General features: G+C 41.7%; 1 protein-coding gene and 1 long non-coding RNA gene across 9 annotated transcripts in view; one reads left to right on the top strand and one right to left on the bottom strand.

Annotated features, from left to right (window-relative positions):
- Window positions 1–20,479, bottom strand: part of NSUN4 (NOP2/Sun RNA methyltransferase 4) — a 34,014-nt gene extending 13,535 nt beyond the window's left edge. The window contains exons 1-5 of one of the 6 annotated variants that reach the window (XM_077149781.1): window positions 18,299–18,390; window positions 16,765–16,865; window positions 15,945–16,288; window positions 10,790–10,944; window positions 7,064–7,224 (exon numbers count right to left, since the gene is read on the bottom strand). In XM_077149781.1, coding sequence (XP_077005896.1) covers window positions 7,064–7,224; window positions 10,790–10,944; window positions 15,945–16,288; window positions 16,765–16,797 — 693 coding nt within the window. In that variant the 5' untranslated portion in view covers window positions 16,798–16,865; window positions 18,299–18,390. The other 5 variants (XM_077149780.1, XM_077149779.1, XM_077149777.1 and 2 more) reach the window with 5 other exon arrangements.
- LOC143674295 (uncharacterized) overlaps window positions 1–24,602 on the top strand; it is a 49,388-nt gene that overhangs the window by 21,420 nt on the left and 3,366 nt on the right. Inside the window, exon 4 of one of the 3 annotated variants that reach the window (XR_013170990.1) lies at window positions 666–883. The exons of the other annotated variants lie outside the window; for them this stretch is intronic. This is a non-coding gene — a long non-coding RNA (uncharacterized LOC143674295). Of the gene's footprint in view, window positions 1–665; window positions 884–24,602 lie in introns of those variants that run through there. 3 annotated transcript variants of the gene reach the window in all.

Consider the following 24,602-nt stretch of genomic DNA (forward strand, 5'->3'; position numbering starts at 1 on the left):
CACCATGGAATGACCACTGACTACCCTCCAAGAGTACTTTTGGGTTGCTTAACTAGCAAGGGAAACAAAGCTCAAAATTAATGGAGAGACTTGAACTTTCTTAATCGATACCAGTACTACTCTTCATTATCAATACCTCTCTACTGAAGCAGCCCATATCTTGAAGTAAATATATTCTAGATATTGTGGGGGAGGCCTCTAATCAAGTTCAAACCACTTCTAAATTGGCACCAATCTCAGTTACCCTAGGATCAGCCACAGAAATGCATTCTTTCCTATTCTGTGATACTGACCCAGTTAACATATTAGGAAAAGATCTCCTAAGTAAATGGAAATGTGATCTCAGGTTTAATGAAAAGGGGGAAATCATTTTAATCCTACCTGACCCAGAATTCCTTTAAACCAAGAACTTCTATATAACCCTAGAAACTGATTCTACCCTGGAACAATCAACAGATACTAATCTCCTGTCCCTGAAGAGTTATGGTCCCAATCTCCTATGGATGTTGGAAAAATTAAAAGTGCAGAATCAATTTTAGTCTAAACAGACCCCTCCAAATCCTTTCCCAAACTTTCCCAATATCCCTCAAACCAGAAGCCATTAGAAGTTGAACTCCTATTATTCAAGACTTCATACAGAAGACCTTAATAATCTTATGCACTAGCTCCTGCCATATTTCCAGCATTCCTGTAAGAAAATTCAATGGGAAAGGATGGAGATTTGTTGAAGATCGAAGAGCAATAAGTAAGACTGTCATTCTTTTGCTTCCCCCTTGAATCCCAAATCCTCATCTAACTCCCATCCCAGATTCCCCCTAGGACTACTCATTTCACTGTATTTGACCTCTGCAGTGCATTCTTTAGCATATAGTACACCCTTATAGCCAACATCCTTCACATTCAAATGGAATTAATTACAATACATCTAGACTGTTAAGCCTCAGGGATTCATGGAATCTCCCAGTTACCTTTCCCAACCCTTAAAAATTATTTACAAGACATGGGTACACGGGTAGCTCAGTTGTAAAAATTTCCGCCTTTCATGTGGGAGACCCGGGTTTGATTGCCGAACCATGCACCACCCAAAAAAAACATTATTTACAAGACATAATCTTTCCCTCAGGCTCTACTCTTACACAATATATTGATGATCTCCTTGAATGTTGTCCTAACAAACAAATATGTTAGGTTGACTCCCTATATTTACTATAATAGCTAGCCTTAAAGGGTCATAAAGTCTCTAGGGAAAAGCTCTAATACATGCAGCAAGAAGTCAAATATCCTCTTCAACCAGAAGATCCCAAAAGAATCTCTTCTATATAAGACTTTCCCAAACTCCAGACAAAAAATCAACTATACCTGAGCCTTTGAGATGAAGTCAAAACCAGATTGATGCCATTCATAATCTGAAGGAAGTTTTATAAGGCACCTCTGCCCCTGGTTTACCTAACTATGATCTCCCCTACCAGCTGTATGTCCATGAAAGAAAGGGAAATGCCTTAGGAGTAGTTTTAACCTAAGAGCATGGAGGAGTCAGGAGGCCCAATGGATATTACAGTATGCAGTTAGATCCTGGAATCCAAGCTTACCTTCCCTGTTTCCAATCAATAACTGCAGCAACCAAACTAATTGAAATTACTGCAGCTATAGTTTTACAGAATCAACTTTGTCTTTTTGTTTCTTATGCTGTGGAACTCTTGCTTAATATTGCTTTCTCTCAATGTCTCTCTGCTGCATGACTCAAATCTTTTGATCTTACGCTTCTCTCTCATATGTGTATTCCCCATAAGAGCGCCCATCGAAACCCTGCAACTCTGCTCCTACTTCCTAAGAAAAGACTATGAATGCATAATTCTTACTGAAACCCTAATTTCTCCTAGGCCCGACCTTAAGGAAACCCCAACAGACAACCCAGATCTAATCCTCTTTACTGATGGGTCATATTTAAAAACAGAAGCCCCAGATGGCAGATGCCAAGCTGGATATGCAATAACTACGTTAACAGAAGTTCTTGAGAGCAGAATCTTTCCTAAAGAAATATCCGCACAACCAGCAGAACTGATAGTCCTTACTTGAGCTTGCTGAATATCTAGAGAGTTAAGGGCAAACATTCATACTAATAGCAGATATGCATTTGACTGTACTACATGATTCTGGTATGCTCTGGAAAAAAACGAAGGTTTCTTAGCTCCTCTGGAACTATCATTATCTATAGAAAGCATGTAGCTAACCTATTAGAACTTCTTTTGCTCCCCAAGACTACTGCAGTTATTAAAGTTAAAACTCAAACCTGTGAACCATTCCACCAATCCTAAAGAACACCTAGGGCAATATATAACATTCCACAAGGGTTCCATGCACAAGAGCAATTTACCAGAAACCTACAACCTCCAGATGGGTCCCTGGACCAGGTAAGTCCTGAAACCTAGAGGGCGCAGCCTCTCCTGAAACTAACTTCAGATAGTTCCACCTTCTTATCCCGTATTAGTGACAGACCCTTCTAACATGAAAGAGTTAGAATGGCCATAGCCCAAATACCCCTAAAACAGAGGGATGGAAAGATCAAACGTGATGGTGGAGTTATATAGAGAAGATAAAATTTGACAAATGAATATGAATGCTGAATCATTAAACTGATATCTCTTTTAGTCTCTAGTATCTTAGAGCAACTAGAAGTAAAAACCTAAAATTGTGGAATTGTAACCCATGTCAAACTCTGAAATATGTTCTACAACTGACTGGTGCTTTGAAATTTATTGCTTTTTTGTATACATGTTATTTTTCACAAAAAAAAAAAAAAGAAAGAAAAAAAGTCAATTGTGATAATAAAAAAATTTAAGCCTTCTAGCCTCCTATATTCTGGAGCAGTTAGAAGGAAAAATGTGAGAGGATCGTATGGAAGCCCATAACAAACTCTGGGATCTGTCCTGTTACTACTTCTTGAAGAGTGCTTTGAAAACTATTGCTTTTTATTCCTTTGCTTTGTATATATGTAATACTATACAGTAAAAAAGTTTAAAAAGAAACTGAAAAAAACTCAAACCTGTGAAACCTCAATTAGATGAAAGCAAGGGAAATGACTTGGCTAATCTGGCCAGTAAAGTGGCAGTCCTAACTCTCTCACAAAAAAACAATGAAGCCTGTACAGCCTTACCACCAGTCTAGAGTGGGACTTGCAGAGTAACAGCCTTACTCTCTGATCTAAAGAGAGACCAATCAGAAACAAAAAAATTTAGCCAACCGAGGATATTTTGTTAATCAACTCAAACAACCATTTTAGACCCATAACAGAATACCACAGAAAAAAACATTAATTGAAAGGTCCCATTTAGGCTGGAAATTTTGAGAAGTATATTTTGGTTTCATGGAATTCCTCAACTTGAAAAGCCATTTAAAATGTCAAAAATTATTGAGAGCACCTTTAATAATACCAAGAAGGCATTAGAGAACTCACAACTCAAGGTAGATAGCCTAGTGAAAGTTGTTCTACAAAACCAAAGGGCAAGAGTTCCGGGAAGATGGCAGAATTGGATAGGTCAAGTTCAACCCTGCTCTAAGGAACAGCTAGAAAAGGGAAGGGAGGGTGTCTGAGACAACAACAGGGTATAAGTGATCTGGGAGAGTTTTCTGCACCACAGAGGGAGGCCCTGGTTGCAAAAGCTGAGGAATAGAAAAGCAGAGAACCAGAGACCATCCAGCTAGTCCAAACAGCCTAATGCAGAAGACTAAAGCCCTCAGAAATGCACCGAGAGGGACATGGGGACAAGAAAGTAAGCTAAGTGGTGTTCCTTAAATGCGCTACCCTCACTGACGCAGCCCTGTGACCCGCGACCCACCCTACACCCCACGCACCTGTACCCCATAACCCGCCACCCCCTCCCCACGCTCCAAGCATTTCTGAGCCGTCAACACCTCTCACATGTACCTGCCTCCACCCCACACCGCCACCCCAAGCACGTGCACACTTGCCCCTGCCCAACCCACCTCTCCCACAAAAGTACAGTCTTGACCCATCCCTCCTGAGCCCTACCTCCCAGTTCCTGCTTCTTATTTCTGTAGGGGAGAAGCCAAGACCATGCATAAGAAGGCCTAAGAGTTGCTTCTAGGAAGACTCTTTGTTGCTTAGGTTTGGCCTCTCTCTCTCTCTCTAAGCCCAACTCTGTAAGGAAAATTATTGCCCTCCCAATATGAAGTATAAGCCATTCAGGGGTAAAAATCTTTCCAACAACGTGGGGCATGACTTCTTGGAATGAGTCTGGCTCTGGTACTGTAGGATCAATGACGCCTTCCTGACCAAAAGGGGAAAAAAAGTGTAATAAAACAAGGCATCAAAACCGGAAGGAAAGATAGACGATAAAGACTGAGATGGTATAATCTAGGAATGCCTAGAGTGTACAATGATAGTGACTAAATGTAAAAATTAAAAATGTTTTTGCATGAGAAGAAACAAAGTAATGTCAATATTGCAGGGTGCTGAAAACAGATGGTCATTCATGTATATGTATATGTATGTGTGTGTGTGTGGATGCATGGAAGAATAGAACCTGAATTTCCCGGATGGAAGGCAAGTATTCTACCACTGAACTACCCATGCACCCTGGTCATTCATATTTTAAAACTTCAACTTCTGTGTGAGACTAAAGCAAGAAATGTTTATTTGGTACAAAATTTATATGTTGACTAGTGCATTTCCTAATTTAACTTACATGGACAGTTTACTGAACACCATAAGTACATGGAACCTTGAATAGGGCATGAGATTTTGTAGATTTGTACAGGTTAGTATGATGCCCTGATAAATCCTAGACTGATATGAACAATGAATAAAGATGTATTTGCAAAGTCCCATTGGGGTAATGGGGAGAAAGGGGGGAAATTCAACTTCCCCGTTTGGAGAATTCCTGATATTCTCGCAACCAGGGCAGACAACCAAATCAATAGGCCAAGCTCTCAATCTTGGGGTTTGCTCCTATGAAACTTATTCCTGCAAAGGACAGACAAAGCCTACTTAAAATTAGGCCAAAGAGTCACCCCAGAGAACCTCTTGTTGTTCAGATACCCCTGAATATTGAGAGAATTATCAAATGAAATGGAGTTTAATTGGGAAGTTAGGATTTAACAAATACCCCTATTTAAACTATGGATATTTAGTTAATAGTCCTACTTTAATAATCTTTCATTAACTGTAACAAATGTAACTACTGTTAAAAAAATAGAATTACAAAAAAAGTACTATCATCAATTGTAACAAATTTTCCTACCCAATGCAAGTGTTGGTGGGGGGGAAGGGTACCAGAATTCTGTCTTTTTGTGTGTGTGTAATTTTTTCTTATGCTCTACAGTTTCAAAATTTTGAATTGACAATTTTTGCCAGCTTAATGGTTGCATTAGTAGAGGAATAGAGTTTTGGAGTTCCCTACTTTGTCATTTTCAGTGATGTCACTTATTTTTCCCAAATTTCAAGAATTTTTGTGTTATCCCTCTATATTTCCTATGTATTGCTTTACCCTAAGCCTCTTTTATTCTTTTATTGATATATATTATACATTCACATACCATGTAATCATCCAAAGTATACAATCAATGGTTCACAATATCATCATATAGCTGTGCATTTATCATCATAGTCGGCTTCTTTTGTGTGTGTGAAAAATAGCACATATACAAAACGCAATAAATTTCAAAGTACATCACAACAATTAGTTGTAGAACAGATTTCAGAGTTTGGTATGGGTTACAATTTCACAATTTTAGGTTTTTACTTCTAGCTGCTCTATATAAGGAATCCTGTATTTGATGCACATTTGTTCTGTCAACCCACAATTTCTTTAATAAAAATTATTTTAAAAAATAAACATAGGCCTGTACAAGACAAACAGTGAACCTTACTGAAACCAATGGACTATAGTTAACAGTATAATTACAAAAATGCTCTTTCATGAATTGTGATGAACCATACTAATGCAATATATTAATAATAGCGTGGTATATGGGAAGTCTATATTTTATGCATAATTTTTCTGTGAATGTACAACTCTCTATTAAAAAAAAGAACTCAGGACAGATCAATGACCTAAATATAAGGGCTGAAACTATAAAACATAACAAAATCTTCAGGATCTTGTATTTGGCAATGGATTCTTTGATATGACACCCAAAGCACAAGCAACAAAAGAAAAATTAGATAAACTGAACATTAAATTAAAGACTCTCGTACATCAAAGGACTTTACCCAGAAAGTGAAAATACAACCTACAGAATGGAAGGAAATATTTGCAAATCATATATCTGATAAGGGTTTAATATCTAGCATATATAAATAACTACTAAAACTCAACAGTAAAAAGACAAACAACCCAATTAAAAAATGGGCAAAGAACCTGAATAAATATTTCTCCAAAGAATATATACAAACAGCCAACAAGCACATGGAAAGATACTCAATGTCATTCGTCATTAGGGAAATGCAAATCAAAACCAAATGAGATACCAGTCCATACTCCTAGCATAGCTATTATTAGGGGAAAAAAAAGAAAGTAAAAGTATAGGAGAGATGTAGAAAAATCGGAATTCTCATATATTGTTAGTAGGAATGTAAAATGGTATACCCACTGTGGAAAACAGTTTAGTGAAAAAAAATTTTTTTTAAGGAAAAAAAAAAACCTAAATAATTTCAACCAGAGTCACATTAGCAGTAAAACATTTTAAACTGCTCAACTTGTGGTTTTGGTTCAGAAACAAGTTGTATATTTTTCACCCTTGATTATGGGGGAAAAAATTAGGGCTGTGTCTTTATGGGTTGCTCTCCCACGGAGATTAGTAGGAGCCATGACTGAGTTGGCCCATTCTGTTTAGAAATATATTTTAAACATTTAGTAATTGAAAACAAAAATTATTAAGCCATAAAAAGGAATGGCATTCTGAATCATGCTACAATGTACTACTACCCATGGAAAGCTAGGCCAGGTCCAGAAACAATCCTAAATGTTCAAACAGAGGCTGGATGCTATCCCTCAGGACCAGATCTGACTGGTTGCATATTCTAGTTAAGGAATTTACTCACCCGGTCATAGGTGTCCCCTTCCAGTTCTCCCCACTTCCTGCCATCCCATGAAGTGACTCGAACTCGATTCCCATCCCTGATATCTTGAGGCACATAGCTCTTAAGGACCTTCTGTAGTCTGCCTGTTCGGGAAGTGGACAGATCATTGGCAGCGAGATTGCCTGTGAGAATAAAGAAACTTCAGAGACCATTGCCCAGTGAAACATCCCACCAGCACTGATGGAGAGTCAGACCAATCCTCAGACAAAGCCAATCAATGCAGACCCCAGGTGCAGGGTTGAGGTGGAGAGAAGACATTTATCATGTGTATGGCACAGTACCAGACACTTTAGAGCATGGGCTGCAAAACTGGGAAACACCTACAGGGTCCAGAAAAGTTATGGAAATAAATACAGTAGACCAGGTAATAATAATGTTTATTTCTAAAGAAATATGACCTCTTCTACTTTTTTTGAAACACATGACTCTCTTCATCTTTAGTACACACATGTTATTTATCCAAAATTTATGCTCTTATTCCCTAGCATTAGAATCCCAATTTTACTGGGAGGAGGCAATGTGCCCCAAAAGGCTACACCTCCCAGCCTTCTTTTATAGCTACATAGGTTTACATGACTAGTTTTGGTGAATGAGCTGAAGGCAGAAATATTGCATGGGTCTTCTGGGAAGATGTTTAAAAGGAGCTAACACGATTGGGGAGACATGCCTCTTTTGCCCAGTCCTCTCCTCCTGCCTAAAATTTTAATGTGGCGGCTAGAGTCACAGCAGCCATATATTGGACCATGAGGTAATCCTAAGGATAGAAGCCAACAATAAAATAGGTTGCAAAAAGAAAGGAGTCTAAGTCCCCAAAGATATGGAGCTTCTCCTGTAAGAGTAAAACTTTTCTTCTTTAAACCAGTTATTTGGGTTTTCTATTGCATGCAACCAAATCTAATCTTAATTGATCCACTATTTACCTTTCATTTTCCCATTTTTGATAGACATGAGTTCAAGAAATATCTCACTTCACCCTTAGCTCTACTATAATAAAAATACTACTGCAAGATTGATGATAAATAGCCTCAGATTCCAGGAGCCATGTGAGATGAAGGAACTGTGCTGAAGAATTAGACAGCACATACCTATCTAACAGGAATGATCCCAATGAAGATTCAGCTTAGTGTTGCCACTCATAGAAGTAAAAATTCTTCTGCTAGAGGAAATACAAATGGCCAAAAGGCACATGAAGAGATGCTCAATGTCCCTGGCCATTAGAGAAATGCAAATCAAAACCACAATGAGATATCATCTCACACCCACCAGAATGGCCATTATCAACAAAACAGAAAATGACAAGTGCTGGAGAGGATGCGGTGAAAGAGGCACACTTATCCACTGTTGGTGGGAATGTCAAATGGTGCAACCACTGTGGAAGGCAGTTTGGCGGTTCCTCAAAAAGCTGAATATAGAATTGCTATACGACCCAGCAATACCATTGCTGGGAATCTACTCAAAGGAATTAAGGGCAAAAACTCAAACGGACATTTGCACACCAATGTTTATAGCAGCGTTATTTACAATTGCAAAGAGATGGAAACAGCCAAAATGTCCATCAACAGACGAGTGGCTAAACAAACTGTGGTATATACATACGATGGAATATTATGCAGCTTTAAGACAGAATAAACTTATGAAGCATGTAATAACATGGATGGACCTAGAGAACATTATGCTGAGTGAGTCTAGCCAAAAACTAAAAGACAAATACTGTATGGTCCCAATGATGTGAATCGACATTCGAGAATAAACTTGGAATATGTCATTGGTAACAGAGTCCAGCAGGAGTTAGAAACAGGGTAAGATAATGGGTAATTGGAGCTGTTGGGATACAGACTGTGCAACAGGACTAGATACAAAAACTCAAAAATGGACAGCACAATAATACCTAATTGTAAAGTAATCATGTTAAAACACTGAATGAAGCTGCATCCGAGCTATAGGTTTTTGTTTTGTTTTGTTTTGTTTTGCTTTTACTATTATTACTTTTATTTTTTCTCTATATTAACATTCTATATCTTTTTCGGTTGTGTTGCTAGTTCTTCTAAACCGATGGAAATGTACTAAGAAACGATGATCATGCATCTATGTGATGATGTTAAGAATTACTGATTGCATATGTAGAATGGTATGATTTCTAAATGTTGGGTTAATTTCTTTTTTTCCGTTAATTAATAAAAAAAATAATAATAATAAAAAAAATTCTTCTGCTGTAAAGGAATTTACAACAGGATAAAGACTGAAAACAAGAAAGCTGGGCTCCAGTTCTGACTCTACTTCCTACTCATGTACAATTAGAATTGTTACTTAATTTCACCAGAGCTTGGTTTCCCTCCTCCATAAAGTATGAGGGCTAGACTAAGTAACCTCTAAGTTTTCTTCCTTCAGTGTGATTCTGTCTTCTGAGAGCAAAAGGTTAGTTACCTGGGTGAGGAGCTGGGATGAGCGGAGGTGCTGGGATGAGCGGAGGTGCTGGTATCTCAGCATGCCTTAGAAGAACTCTCAGTTACTTTTCCTTTGTATCTCTCCCTCCTCTTAGTTCAAGTCCCTCCTCTTCCATGTAACCCTACCCTTCTCCCAATGGATTCCCATGACAGTGTCAGACCAGCACAGCAGCCCAGCACACATAAGCTGGGTTCTCTTGCACTGTAATCACTAAGCCACATCAACATCTTTTCTACTCTCCCTCTAGAATTCCAGAAGGCTGAGACCAAGTGTGGTACCTCTCTGAATCACCCATGTCTCCTACTATAAGGCTGGAGACTAACATAAACTGTGTAAGGTGGTTAACTAGAACTGGAAAAGAAAAGTCCAGGCCCAACTGCAAGGTTCAGGTATACGGCAAGCCTGAGGGCTGAATGCCAGGGTGGGTGTGAAAACCACAGCCCCCTTGTGAACATTTCTCAGATCCCCTATTTTAAAGCAGGATGCCAGCCAGTGGATGACTGAAGTGAGCAATCATGGTGCATGAGGCCCAGGTTGGCCCACACTAATAAGATAAGCCGGACTTGGGCCTGTCCCCAAGGAATTCACAGTCTTGAAGAGGGAAAGGATACAAATCCAGGAAAGCTCTGACATAAAGCTAATGTGCTAACAGTTACAAGGGTGATGCCCACAGTGTGGGAGTACAGGAGACATGACTTCTGAATTTGCCAGCAGAAGTCATGAGGGAAGATTTCCAAGAGGTGGCACAGGTGAGCTGAGACTTGAAAACTGAAAGGATCTGGATAACAGAACTAAGGTGGAATAGGAACATTTTAGAGTGAGCACATGAGCAAAGGTGAAGGCTTTATTCAAGCAACAGACAGTAGCAGGCTGCGGGTGAAAACAAACCAAGCTTGGAGTAAAGTGACATATAAAGCTACAAAGGGAGATGCAGTCAGATCTTATTTCAGCTAGAAGGCTAAAAAATGGGACTAAATTTTGGAGACAAAGTAAGCAGAGACAGAGGGGTGAAGGAGTCATGTGATTGATGAGTGGCCCACTTTAAACTGCCTCAGAACCTTGCTCAGCAATCTTCCTTGGCCAACTGACAAAGAAAGGTGGAGATAACTGAAAGCTGAAAAAAAATGTACCAGTTAGCAAGTACGCACTATTTCCCCCTCTGATTTTGGGACAAGAGAGCCCACAATATTCAGTGTGCCACTGACAAGGTGAAATAAAGGGCCTTCCCTGCCCACAACTTACGGCAACAACCAGTCTGAAGCAATGCTAGCGTCTTTCCCCCGGGGGCTGCACACAAGTCAAGTACAGTGTCCCCAGGCTGCAGGCCAAGGGCCAGAACAGGCAGCAAGGAGGCAGCATCCATCAGGTAGTAGTTCAGGATACCCAGGCTGCTGAGCCTGCAAAAGAGATCATGTTGTCAAAATCTGGATCAGGAGACCCACTGGGAGTCAAAGCCACCTTTGCCTTCGAGGGGCTACTACTGAGCTCTGCTCAGCAGAAAATCTTTATTTTTCAGACCAACACATCTACTTTCTCACTCATTCATCTACATAGCATCCAGAGTGATCCTTTCAAAACATGGATCAATTCACCCAATCCATCCATACTAGCCTCCCTGCTCTTCCTCAGTTAAGCCACGCACGCTCCAGTCTTGGGCTTTTGCAGATACTGTACCTTCTGCCTGCAATACTCTTCCCCTGAATATCTGTAACTTGCTCCCTTAATTCCTTCAAGTCTCTCCCTCAAAAGTTATCTCATCTGAGAGGCACTGGCATTCCCTGGTCACTTGTGCTGTTTTGAAGCTATTATGTACCCCAGAAAAGCTATGTTCTTTAATCCTCATTCAATATTGCTGGGTGGGGGCGGGAAATGGTGGCACAGTGGCAGAGTTCTCAATATTGCCGGGTGGCATCTTTCTGATCGCTTCCATGGAGATGTGACCCACCTAGTTGTAGGTGGTAACTTTTGATTAGACGGTCTCCATGGAGATGCATCTCCACCCATTCAAGGTGGGGCTCCTTAGTGGAGTTCTTTAAGAGGGAACCATTTTGGACAAAAGCTTTAGAGCCACCAGAGTCAAAAGAGCCCACACAGCCAGAGTCCCTTGGAGATGAAGAAAGAAAACGTCCCTAGGGAAACCACTGAAGAATCCTAGAGAGAAAGCTAGCAGATGTTGCCCTGTACCTTTCCAGCTAAGAGAGAAATCCCCAACATCACTGGCCTTCTTGAGCCTTAATTTGGACATTATTACAGCCTTGCCTTAATTTGGATTTTTTCACGGCCTTTGAACTGTGAACTTGCAACTTAGTAAATTTCCCTTTTTAAAAGCCATTCCAGTTCTGGTTTATCACATTCTGGCAGCTTACTAACTAATACGCCACTCTAAGAATAGTAGCTCCCTACTCCTATCACCCTATTTATCTCTCCACCTTGCATTATTTTTCTTTAAAGCACTTATTATTCACTTTATATGTACAGATGTACTATAAGTACATTTTTCTATCCCCCTCTCCCCTATTAGAATGTTAGCTCTATAGGACAGGGATTTTGTCTATGTTCATTGTAAAATCCCTAACAAATAATACAGTGCCTGGCACATAGTAGGAACTCAGTTTTATTGGGTTACACATTGAGACACGAAGTGTTTTGCAGGTTCAGAAAGGAATGCCATCAATTATGTTTGTCAGAGTTAGCAGAGATAGGGCCTGATGAAGAAATGGGCCTTTTCAAGGTAAATAAGGAAGAGAAGCATTCTAAGCAAAAGAAAAAGAATGAGCAAAGGCACAGAAGCATGCAAACTCACAGCTTCTTTCAGGAACAGTGAGTAATCAGGCGTGATAGAAACACAAAGTGCATGAGATTGAGGTTGGAAAGCAGATTGGGTCATACTGTAAAAGGCCTTGAACCCTATGCTAAGGAGTCTGAATCTGTCTGTAGGCAGTTACCAACATATCAGCTCTAAGCTTCAGAAAGATACGTGAGACAGAAGAAACAAAATTAGAGACAGAGATACCAGAGAGAAGACTGTCACAAGATTCTAGGTGACAGCTGATGAGGCATGAAGACAAGTAGCAACGGGGTGGGTAGAGAAGGAGGGACAACTGACAACAGCCAAACCAGAAGACTAGAAAGATTCCCCACTCGCATCCCAGCTGTCATAGGGCAACTGGTAGCAAACATCAGTTCATCTCCAGGAAATACAGACATTGGGGACAGACTCAAGGAGAGAAACCTAGCTGTCCTGAGAGAAGGATGTAACAAAACATAAAACACAGCACCACTGGGGGTCAGCTGCAAGAGCTACAATCCCCAGTACAGAGGCTGTGACACTTCCAGGCTTCACAAATGAGGTCAGCCTGACAAGATCTTTTCAAAATCAAACCACAATTGAATTGTTGGTGAAAACTGTGTGCCTCATGCCTCACAAAGGAGAATAAGACAAAGAAATCTGAAAAAGACAAAGAATTGCTCTAACACCAGCACTGGCTCATAAAACCCATTCTTATCAAATCAAGTCCTTTGGAAGTATCACTCCTTAACCTTTTTTTGGTTCACAGATCGAAGCATCTGCTGAAAAAAATCAATTGTAATGATGAATAAACAGTTTTATGATAATCCTGTGAACCACTGATTGTACACTTTAGATAATTATATCTCAATTAAAAAAAATCATTGAAGGAAAAAAAAAAAAAAAGAACTGCTGAAAGCTACAGCTTCTCTTTCCAAAAAAGGCACATACAACTTTGCAGACAATTTCAAGGGGTTCCAGGACTCCTTTAATATCCTTGAACTCCTGAGAGATTAAAACTCTCTTGATTATGGGGAGCCCATCAAGGCAAAAAACAATAAGAACAAAAATATAAAGAGTTTTTGGTGAAAGGACAGATACCTCCAGAAATCTGCTATGGTTGCTTCCCCCCACTATTCTCAGGATGTCCACCCATCCTGACTTGAGTTCCACTCTGAGTAGGCACCAAGTAACTCAAGCAACCAAGGAAACCTCATAAGCTCTAAAACGACAGCCTCTGAATTTGTCTCCAACCCTGCCCCAATCTATCCCCAACACAAAAGACTAAAATGGTTTTCCTGAACCATAACTTTGATGAGAATAACAGGGAAAGTAAGTGGTTTTATTTATGAGTGCTACATTGCAGACACTAAGTTAGCTAGGTGTTTACTATCCATCATTTCACTTAATTCTCACAACCATGAGGCAGGAGAGCCTGGATTCCTGAGCCAGACTACCTAGGCATCAAAGCCTGCTCACTTGTTCATTAGCTGTGTGACCAAATTACCCAACTTCTCTGCACCTCAGTTTCCTCATCTGTAATAAGAATTCCTGCCAAATAGCATTATTGAATGAATTAAGTGCTTAGAAGAGGTGGCACACAGTGAGGCAGGGTGTTGGCTATTACTATTATCATTTTCTAGATAAGGAAACCAAGGCTCAGTTATCTAATACCACATATCTGATAAATGGTGAAGGTAAGATCCAAACTTAGGTTTGCCTGACTCCAAAGCCTATACTTATAATCATTGTGAATTACTACCTTTTCTCTACACAGAAACCCCTTTCAGTGTTTCTATAGAATAAATGCTGGCAATTTACAGCATTATGTTCTAAACGGGCACAGGGCCCAAAGCCCTGGCAGTCTCAGCCATTTGTAAGCCAACCCTGGGTCATTAGAAAAATCTCCCTCCCCCAAACTATAAGCTCTTGGCACTCGAGGTACCCACATGTGACCCCATATACTTTTCCAGCCTCATCTTTCATTCCTCTTAAGCATAAGCACATAGCTTTCCTTCTTAAGCATACACCATTCTCTCAAGCCAGCTGCCAGGACTATTGTAAAGCCTCCTAATTTATCTCTCCATCTCCAGCCTTGTCCCTCTCCAATCTGTTTTCCACACAGAAAGCGAATTACTCAAAAATTCAAAACTAATTACATCATTCCCCAGCTTAAAACCTTTCATGGCTTCCTCTTCCTCTCATGGAAAAAGTTCAAAATCCCACATACCTTTTAATACCTTCACAATGTGGTTCCTGCCTGCCTCTGAAGGCTCATATTTAACCTTTATTCTCCATTCCCACGTCATGCCACTAGCCCTATTAATTCCTACTCAGTTTTCAGATCTTAGTTCAAAATTTACTTCCTCTAAAAACTCTGTTTTACATATGGCATAAAAATAAATAATGGGGGAACAAATGTTAAAATAAAATTAGTAGACTGAAATGCTAGCGATCAATGAAAGAAAGGGAGGGGTAAGGGGTATGGTATGTATGAGTTTTTTTCTGTTGTCTTTTTATTTCTTTTTCTGAATTGATGCAAATGTTCTAAGAAATGATCATGATGATGAATATGCAACTATGCGATGATATTGTGCATTACTGATTCTATATGTAGAATGGAATGATCATTTGTTAAGAATGTTTGTGTTTGTTGTTATATCTTTAAAAAAGTTTTTTAATTAATTAAAAAAAAACTCCTTTAGATCTCAATTATAAGACCTCATAGTCACGTAGTATCTTATATACTTCTTTGTAGCACTCATCACAATTATTTTTTAATAGCTGTCTTCCTCACTAGACTAGTAAACTCCACAAGGGCTTCTGCACCACTAACCCAGGCACATAAGAATGTCTGGCATTTGACTGACAAAAAATATTCGTTGAATAGATAAATTAATCCTTCAAAGATCAAGTCTCATATCATTCAACTAACACAGAGTTCTATCCTCAATTTCTAAAGTATAATTTAGCATTTGATTCTAGAGTTTTTTCAGTTGACTTCATGTACATCTGAGCAATGGACTGAGGGTTTGGAAGTTCTTCTTTCTTTATTCAGGTTCTCACACTAAATAATTTTGTGCCCACAGGCAAGTCCCATTTCCTAGGCAAGTCCCACATCCACCTTGGTACCACAAGTTTACTTGTCCTACTCACGTTGAGGGCTGATTATGGGGGCAAAATGAGAACAGATGTAACACATTTAAACTTGAGAGGGGACGTGAGTGCTCGTGTAAGGGCTGGTTGTTCTCCACAGGAGGCAGTAGAGCAAGAGCAGGTTTAAAGTGTTGGTTCTGGAGTCAGACCACCTGGGCCTAAATACTAGCTTCACCACTTACTAGCCAAGGGACCTAACTCAAGCAAATACCTTAACTTCTCTGACCTCAGTTCCCTTAAATGTAAAAGAAGAACAATAATATTACCCATTTCATAGCACTGTTGAAGAATATAAGGAGATAATGTATGCATAGCACTTAGAAAAATGCCTAGCACATATAAGCACTCAGTAAACACTAAAAATACTATGATCATTATTATGGAGGTCAAGAGCTGGGTCTCTTCCTGTCTACTTCCAGCAGGCCTTGCCTCAGCCATGGCTCCAGATCCTACCTGGCTGGAGGGAAGCGGCTGATATCTCCTCTAGCAAAAGTGAAGCATCGAAGGTTCGGACTGCAGGTCCAGGAACTGGGGGTGGACGCTGCAGTTTGGCTACTCTCAGGCTCCAGTTCCCAATGGGAGATGGCTTCATTCACAAAGTCCCTGGCACTCAGCTGCTCCAGGTCAGCAATCACACGATCCCAAGAAGCAAAGTTATTGACCAGTGCACCATATTTCTGCTCTGAGAGGAGACTGACCCGGATCGATGGCCAAAGATCCCCAAACTGCACACTGTAGGTCATGTCAAAATTCTGCAGAGCCAGTCGAGTGGCAGGGAATTTGGGCTCTGTGGCAGCCTAAAAAGAAAAGAACAGGCTTATTGGTCTTCCCAACCTTGCTTCTGACCCTATCAATACCTCAGAGCCCTAGGACAAACTTGGATCCATTTAGTACTCATGCCTCTGCATTTTACCTTTGCTTGTCAGAGAAGTATGGGAAAGAGAAGTAGTGAGGAGTCAGCCTTCCTATGTCAGGGTTGAGAGAGAAAGGAAGCTGTAATTCTCACAATAGCATCTAAGGGTCAACAAGATGGGACTCCCTGAGGCCTAGGAGTAAAAGGAACTTGAAGAATGGACACTCAAGAGAGGAATCTGGAGAAGGTTCAAGCTTAAAAACAAAAGACCCCTTACCTCTGAACAGTCCTATTTTCCAAGGCACAAAGGTGTCCATTAGTTTATGTGAGCATCACAATAGATACTTCACTTGGATTAAAAAAAAATCATAACCCTCCATATTAGATGGAGAGATAAGGGTACTTACCTAAGGCATGTACCTTAATGCTCAGAATCATAGGGTTGAGGGTCATTTTGGGAGTTTCTGGATCCCAGGAAGATAGGATGAGAACTCATGAGGTATGAACTGAAATGGCAACTGCTATAGGGGTTGCAGAGAAGGACATGAGTCAGGTTTGAAGAATATAAAGGTAAATTAAAAGAAAAATGGAGACTTCAGATGAGGAATTCACAAGCTGGTATTGGTTGCCACGGCTGAAATCCTTGCTATGGCTGGCAGTCTTATTACTGTGCATAACTTTTGCTCTGGTCTAGATTTTTTTGATCTGGTCAGAACCCTTGTTCTGGCCCTCATTTCTCACGGTAAGCACTCTTGCTCCGACTACTTCTGCCATGATGGGAATCCTTGCTCTGATTCCAACTCGTCCTAAGGCTGGAACTCTTGGTGTGGCTCTGACTTCTGCCATGGTGGACACTCTTGCTCTGGCTCTCTTTTCTGCTAAGAGGGGGACTTTCGCTCTGGCCCTGGTTTCTGCTAAGGAAGAGATTCTCACTTTGGCTCTGGACGATGCTTTGGTGGAGATTCCAATTTACATTACGTTGGGGACTCTCGCTCTGGCCCTGGTTTCTGCCAAGGCGGTGACTCTCACTTTGACCCTGATTGATGCTTTGGTGTGGACTCTTGCTCTGGCTCCGACTCATAGCATGACTGGGACTCCTGCTTGGACTCTGACTTCTGCTTTGGCAGATGGGACTCCCACTTCCACTTGGGAGGTTACTCTTGCTTTGGGTGTTACTACTCTGGCTTTCACTAATAATTGTTGAACTACAGCTGGGATTAGCGGTACAGCTGGAACTCTTAGATGAAGGCGAAGGGTAACTGTAGGGGATCTGGGGGGGCTCTTTGCAGGAGCCTTGTGACGCCAGAGAGTAAACATGGAGGCCACAGGGGATATTATCAGGGCAGACTTGGGCTCGCGGAGCAATAGGTAAACTTTTGGGGTCAAAGGGTGTTCTCAAAGGGATGAAGGAATAGATATGGGTAGAACAAGGAGGCAACACAGGCTGGCGATGGGGTTGGGGGGGAGGCCTGGGAGTATAGGTGCAAGAGGGGGTTACTAGTGGCTGGTTATAACACTGAGGTGGGCCTATGGAGTGACTGACGGACTCGGAGAACGGGCAGGAATGGGACATGGGTGGAACCACAGAATATATATGGGTACTACAGGGGCATCCTATAGGGAGTCCTTGCGGGCTACTCTGAGGTATGGCAGGATCACAAGGATGACAGGGAGGAAGGGAAGTGGGAGGGACACTTTTGAGGATTCTAGGGATTACAATGGGTAAAGCAGTCCCTGAGGGACATTCTTTGGGACAAGAATTGGAGGGAGTTGTGACGGATGGCTCCTTACAAGAAATGGAGAGGCTGGAGGGGCAGGAGGGAGGTGGTGAAGAAGATCTGGCCTTTGGGGACCCATGCTGGTCAGGAGGGGTGTGCTGGGAAGGAGCAACCTTGGAGCGATACCTTTGGGAAGTACATGGCTGTCTTAACTCTAAGAATTTAAGGGACTTCACCTGGGGTGAAACTGAGGTGGGAGGAAGCGGTTCATTATAGCTTCTGCAAGGGGGTGACTGGGGTGGAGATATGAACTGGTTGTTCAGGGGTGAAGGGGAGGGGAAGGCAGAATAAGAACGGGGGGAGGACAGGGAAAGAGTGGGTTCCTGGGAGGAAGGGGGACCAGAAATCATGGTGCCTGGAGTAAAGAAGAGGTAAGAGCTCCCACCAGTATTCCCGGAGAGCATGGATCCCAAGCAAGGCTTCATGGAGGTCTGGGACTGGGGTGGGCAGGAAGAACAAGTACTCCCAGGGGGAAGGGAGTAAGAGTTCCCAGAGGTAGGCATGTGGGTGTCTGGGGGACGACTGGAATTATGATAAGGCCCCTCCTGAGGTGTGCTGGGAAAGCCAGAAATGCCTGCTTGAGAAGCAAGTGAGGAACCACAATAATTCTTCCCAAGGGGCAGGTCAAGCTGTGGTTTGGATTCACAAGAGTCTGGAGGCTTAAGGCAGCCATGGGAAAAGCTGGTGGTGGGTGGGAGAGATTCTGGTGAAAGAGGAGGGTCATTATAACTTCTCCCTGGGGTCCAGCGAGAGGGCAGAGGAGAGATCACAGGCCCAATTTCCAAAACCTTATGAGAAAGGGATGGGGAGATTATAGGTCTAGTTTCCACAGGCCGGCGAGCAAGAGGAGGTGAAATCACCAGGCCAGTTCCCAGGGGCCTGTGAATAAGAGGAGGTGAAATCAAGGGACTAGTTCTAGAAGGTACATGAGTAAGAAGAGGTGAAATGATGGGGCCAGTTCCCTGAGGAACACGAGTGAGAGGAACTGAAATCATGGGGTCAGTTTCTAGGGGCCCATGAAGGAGTGGAGAGGAGGTCAAGGGGCCAGTTTCTGGGGTCTGATGAGACAGAGAAGGTGAAATCACAGACCCAGTTTCTAAGGGCCCATGAGTAAGGAGAGACGAAGTCAAAGGGTCAATTCTTGGGGTCTGGTGAGTGAAGGTAGGGGAGGTCACAGGGCTGCTTCCCTGGGCTGAAGAGTATTCGCTACAGTAACATAGGTAAGTGTGCCGGTCAAGGTGAGGACTTCGGGGACAGGGACGCGGCAACCTCGAGGGCCTGATCCAGTTGCAGTAAGGGCTCCGCGGACGGGGAGGCGGCGATCCTATGAGGCTGAATCGGTCAAAGTTAGGGCTCGGCGGGGACGAACCCGACAGACTTGGACCGCGGCTGTAAGGCGTAGTGAAGAGTTGGGGAGAACTAGGTTCAAAAGAACACCTCCCCTGGTGCAAGGGTGGCGGTGGGGAGGAGGGAGGTGGTGCCCGGGTGGGAATCGGTTGGGGTGGGGAACGGGGTGGGCCAATTATGAAAGTAACTCCAGGGTGACTGGCGAGTCCAGGGAAAGGGTCCCTGAAAGGGTGGGAAGAGCCCAGGGGGTGAGGAGAGTCGTTGCACTTTCTGCCTGGGTTTGGGGAAAGCCCAGGAGCTTGGGCAGGGTGTTCGCTGTAAACTTTCCCAGGTGCTAGGGGCAGCTCGAGGGTGAGGAAGGGGCTGAATTCTCTCCCGGAGGGCGGCGGCGATCCAGGAGGGAGGAAAGGGGGTTCGTTAAGACATTTTCTTAGGGGTGAGGTTGGCCGGGCTGGAAGTTCGAGGAGGAAAGGAGGAGAAGAGGTCATGGGGTGGGGTGGGGGTGGGGGGGCGGAAGGGCTGGGTAGGAAAGAAGGGAGTGGGGGGAAGAGGAGGTAAGTGGAAGGGGTAGTGGGGGTCAAGGGAAAGGTGACCTCGAGCAGGGCAACGAGAGGCGGTGACCTAATTGAAAGAACGAGCGCGGCGATGGAGACGTCACAGAGGGGCAGAGTCAGGACACAGCGGAGGTAGACCAGGAAAGCCGAAGACATGGGCTGAAATGAAAACGCTGGCCGAGGCGATAACAGATTTGGGGGGAGCGGGAGTGGGCGGGGGAAATAGGCCAAAATGCTCTGGAAAGGCCGCCGTCACCGCTGCTTCCTCCTGGGCCCCGGCCTGACCTTACCCATTTCTTCTTATGTCGATGTCTCCGCGGAGTTACTGCGACGTGTGCGCGCCTCAGCAGCTCCCGAACACCTCTCCGCAGCGCCGCAGCCATGTCAGCGTGCGCCGCCGAGTAATTCCGACGGGAACCGTAGCGGGCAACCCGCGGGTTCCGGAGAGGTGGCGCAGGCCACACGAGCGCGGAAAGGGAGGGAATTACGTATGACGCTCTCCCCACGGTTCCGCCCACATCTAAATCCTTGGCGTAAAGCTCGCCCCAGAAAAGTGTTTTATAAAATGGTCATCTGACAGCCAATGATCGGAGTAGGTGGGAGAAGACGATGGTTTGTATTCGGGTGGTGACAATGAGGACGGAAAGAAGAGGATGGATTCCATTTATAATCGAGAGATAGAATCACAGGGTTTGTTGACTGAGAGATCTGTGATGATTCCGAGTCATTGAATTGGGGGACAAAAAAGGATTCAGTATGAGAGAAGATGGTGAGTTCAGTCCTGGACGTGTGGAGTTTGAGATGCCTGTACAACATCCACATGGAGGTGAAGGGCTCAGAATTTTCTTTAAAAAAAAATTTGCTGACCCCTGGTTTATTGGATCTATTGTGATTTCCCATCTCTCATTCTGAAATTGGTCATTTGTGTCTTCTATCTTTTGTAGAGGTTTACCTATTTTATTGATTGTCTTAGTTTCTTAGGGCTACCATAACGAAGTGCCATAAACTGGATGGCTTAAAACAACACAAATTTATTGTGTCACAATTATTGAGGATGGAAGTCTGAAATCAAGGTATCTGCAAAGCCTGTTCAGTCTGAAACTTGAAAGGAAGAAACTAGCTACTGGAATTTGCTGGTAGTTCTTGGTGCTCCTTGGCTTGTAGATGAAGTTCTGCCTCGGTCTCCACGTGGACTTTTTTTCTTGTCTCCATCTTTACATGGCCTTCTCCCCTATGTCTTTCCTTGTCTGTCTCCTCACCCTTTTTGTAAGGACACCAGTAAGATGAGGACCCACCTTAATCCAGTTTCGTCTCATTTTAATATCTTCTAAGACCCTATTTCTGAATAAGGTCACATTCACAGAACTGAGGGTTAAGGCTTGAACAGGTCTTTTTAGGGGATTCGACCCATAATAGTGATCTTTTCGAAGAACCGGCTTTTGTTTTCACTGGTTTTCTCTTGTTCCTTTTCTATTTCATTGATTTCTGTTCTTTATTTCTTTCTTTCGACTTAATTTGTTCTTTTTAATTGTTGGCTATGTTTTAAATAAGTTTAAAAATATATTGAAATGTCTTTTATATTTACCTTTCTGGCACTCTTTAATTCTTTGTGTTGATCAGAACTTCCATTTGGTATCATTTCCCCCCCACCACCACCAGAGAGCTTCTTTTAATATTTTTTGTAGTCTGGGTCTGCTGAAGATGAAACTTCTCAGCTTTTATTTCCTTGAAAACGTCTTTATTTTGCTTTCATTTAAAAAAAAAGCTTCTTATTTTGAAATAATTTCAAGTTTCAGGAAAGTTATGAAAATAATACAAAACCAGTACAGAGAACTCCACTATACCCCCTATGCAGATATCCAGATTTACCAGGTTTTAACATTTTGTCACATTTGTTGTATCATTCTATTTATTTTCTAAACAGTTGAAAATAGATTCCATGCATCAGGCTCCTTTAACACTTACTCCTTCATGTTTATGCTTTCATTTTCTGATGATATTTTTGTTAGATACAAAATTCTAGATTCAAAATATTTTCTTTCAGCACTTTTATAGATGTGTTGTTTATGAGGCATTGTAATTCTTGCATTGTGCCTCTATATGCAATGCATCATTTTAATTTTCTTTAACTGCTTTTAAGATTTTCTCCTTATTCCTGGCTTTCAGTAATTTGAAAATATGTGACTGGGTGAGATTTTTGTTTATTTTGTTTATTCTGGTTGGGGTTTTTTTGGGTTGTGTGAGTTTATGGTATCAAATTTGAAAAATTTCAGCCATTACTGCTTCAAACATGTTTTTATGACCCCCTCTTCTTATTTGGGCAGTTTGATATTATACCACAGCTTATATTGGCTTTAATTTACTTTAAGCATTTTTTTCTCTTTCTATTTCAGTTTTTATAGTTTCTGTTGTTTTGTCTTCAAGTACATTCCAATACACTGATTTTTTTTCCTTCTGCAGTGTTTAATCTCTGGTTAATTTTGTCCAGTGAATTTTCAATTTCAGTTACTGTTTTTAAGCTCCAGAAGTTCAAATTGATTCACTTTTATATTTTCCATTTCTCTCCTCATTATGTTCATGATTTTCTTTGAATCATTGACCACATTTATAATAGCAGTTTCAAAATCTTTATCTACTAATTTTATCACCTCTGTCATTTCTAAGTCTATTGACTATTTCTTCTTCCTGGTTATTAGTCACATTTAACTGCTTCTATGCATGTTGAGCCTTTTTAAATTGAATGCTGGGTATGATGAAATTTACATTATTGAATGCTAGATTTTGTTGTCTTCCTTTAAAATGTTTTGGACTTTATTCTAGTAGGCAGCCAGATTTTAGGGAATCATTTCAATCATTTTCAAGGCTCATTTTAAAGACTTGTTATGGCATGTCAGGAGTAGCCTCTCTCTGGGACTAGCTTAGTCCTACTGTGAGGTGTCTCCTTCTGGATCTCTATTCATTGTTTCAGGTATCCAACAAGAACTCCCCACATTAGCCAATTAAGATTCAAACATCTCACAGCCTTCTGTTAGCTTTGGAAATTATTCAATTTTCAGCTACCCAGTAGCTCCCTTGCATGGCTGTGTGAAGTTTTGTCCTGTGCATGTGCAGCTTAGTATTCAGCCACAGACTGAAGCATCCTCTATATGCAACTCTGTAATTTTTTCTTTGGGTAATTCTTCCTCTCTGCCCCTCACATTCCAGTTGCCTTAGCCTCCCTAAACTCTGATCTTTGTCTTCTTAGGTCAGTGAGACCATCACTCTTTCTGTTTGGGGTCCCTCTCCCTCCATCGGAAATTGTCTCCAGGCAGAAAGTTGGGGATCTTAGGGCTCATCTTATTTGTTGCCCCTCTCTCAGAGATTCACTATCATGAGCGACTTGACATCCGGTGTATGAAAACAGTCCTTCATCTATTTTGTCCAGTTTTCTAGTTATCTATAGTAGAAGGGAAAGTCCAGTCCCAGTTATTCCATCACCCACTGCTGCAGTATTGAATATTGCATGATTTCTATTGATTTTATTCTTCGTAATATAGCTTATTGTTGCTTAGAGAATTGGATATCCACATGCAAAAGAAGAATGAAAGAAAAAAGAATATCTCACACCCTATACAAAAATTAACTCAAAAATGGATCAAAGACCTAAATATTAGAGCTAAGACCATAAAACTTTTAGAAGAAAATGTAGGGAAGTGTCTTATAAAACTTGTAATAGGAGGCAGTTTCCTAGATCTCACACCCAAAGCACAAGCATTGAAGAAATAGATAAATGGGAACTCCTCAAAACTAAACACTTTTGTGCATCAAAGAACTTTGTCAAGAAAGAAAAAGACAGCCTACACAATGGGAGACAATATTTGGAAATTATATATCAGATAAAGGTAGTATCCAGAATAAAGAGATTGTTCAACTCAACAACAAAAAGACACACAACCCAATTACAAAATGGGCAAAAGACATGAACAGACACTTCTCAGAAGAGGAAATACAAATGGCCAAAAGGCACATGAAAAGATGCTCAAGTTCCCTGACTATTAGGGAAATGCAAATCAAAACCACAATGAGGTATCATCTCACACCCACCAGAATGGCCATTATCAATAAAACAGAAAATGACAAGTGCTGGAGAGGATGTGGAGAAAGAGGCACATTTATCCACTGTTGGTGGGCATGTCAAATGGTACAACCACTGTAGAAAGCGGTTTGGTGCTTCCTCAGGAAGCTAAGTATAGAATTGCCATATGATCTGGCAATACCATTGCTAGGTATTTATTCAGAGGACAAGAGGGCAAGAATGCAAATGAACATTTGCACACCAATGTTTATAGCAGCATTATTTGCAATTGCCAAGAGATGGAAACAGCCCAAATGTCCATCAGCAGACAAGTGGCTAAATAAGCTGTGGTATATACATACGATAGGATATTATGCAGCTGTAAGACAGAATAAAGTTAAGAAGAATGTAACAACATGGATGAATCTTGAGGACGTTATGCTGAGTGAGATTAGCCAGAAACAAAATGACAAATACTGTATGGTCTCACTGATATGAACTAACATTAGTGGATGAACTCGGAAA

Source organism: Tamandua tetradactyla, chromosome 2 (genome assembly GCF_023851605.1).
Source record: "Tamandua tetradactyla isolate mTamTet1 chromosome 2, mTamTet1.pri, whole genome shotgun sequence".
Classification (NCBI taxonomy): domain Eukaryota; kingdom Metazoa; phylum Chordata; class Mammalia; order Pilosa; family Myrmecophagidae; genus Tamandua; species Tamandua tetradactyla.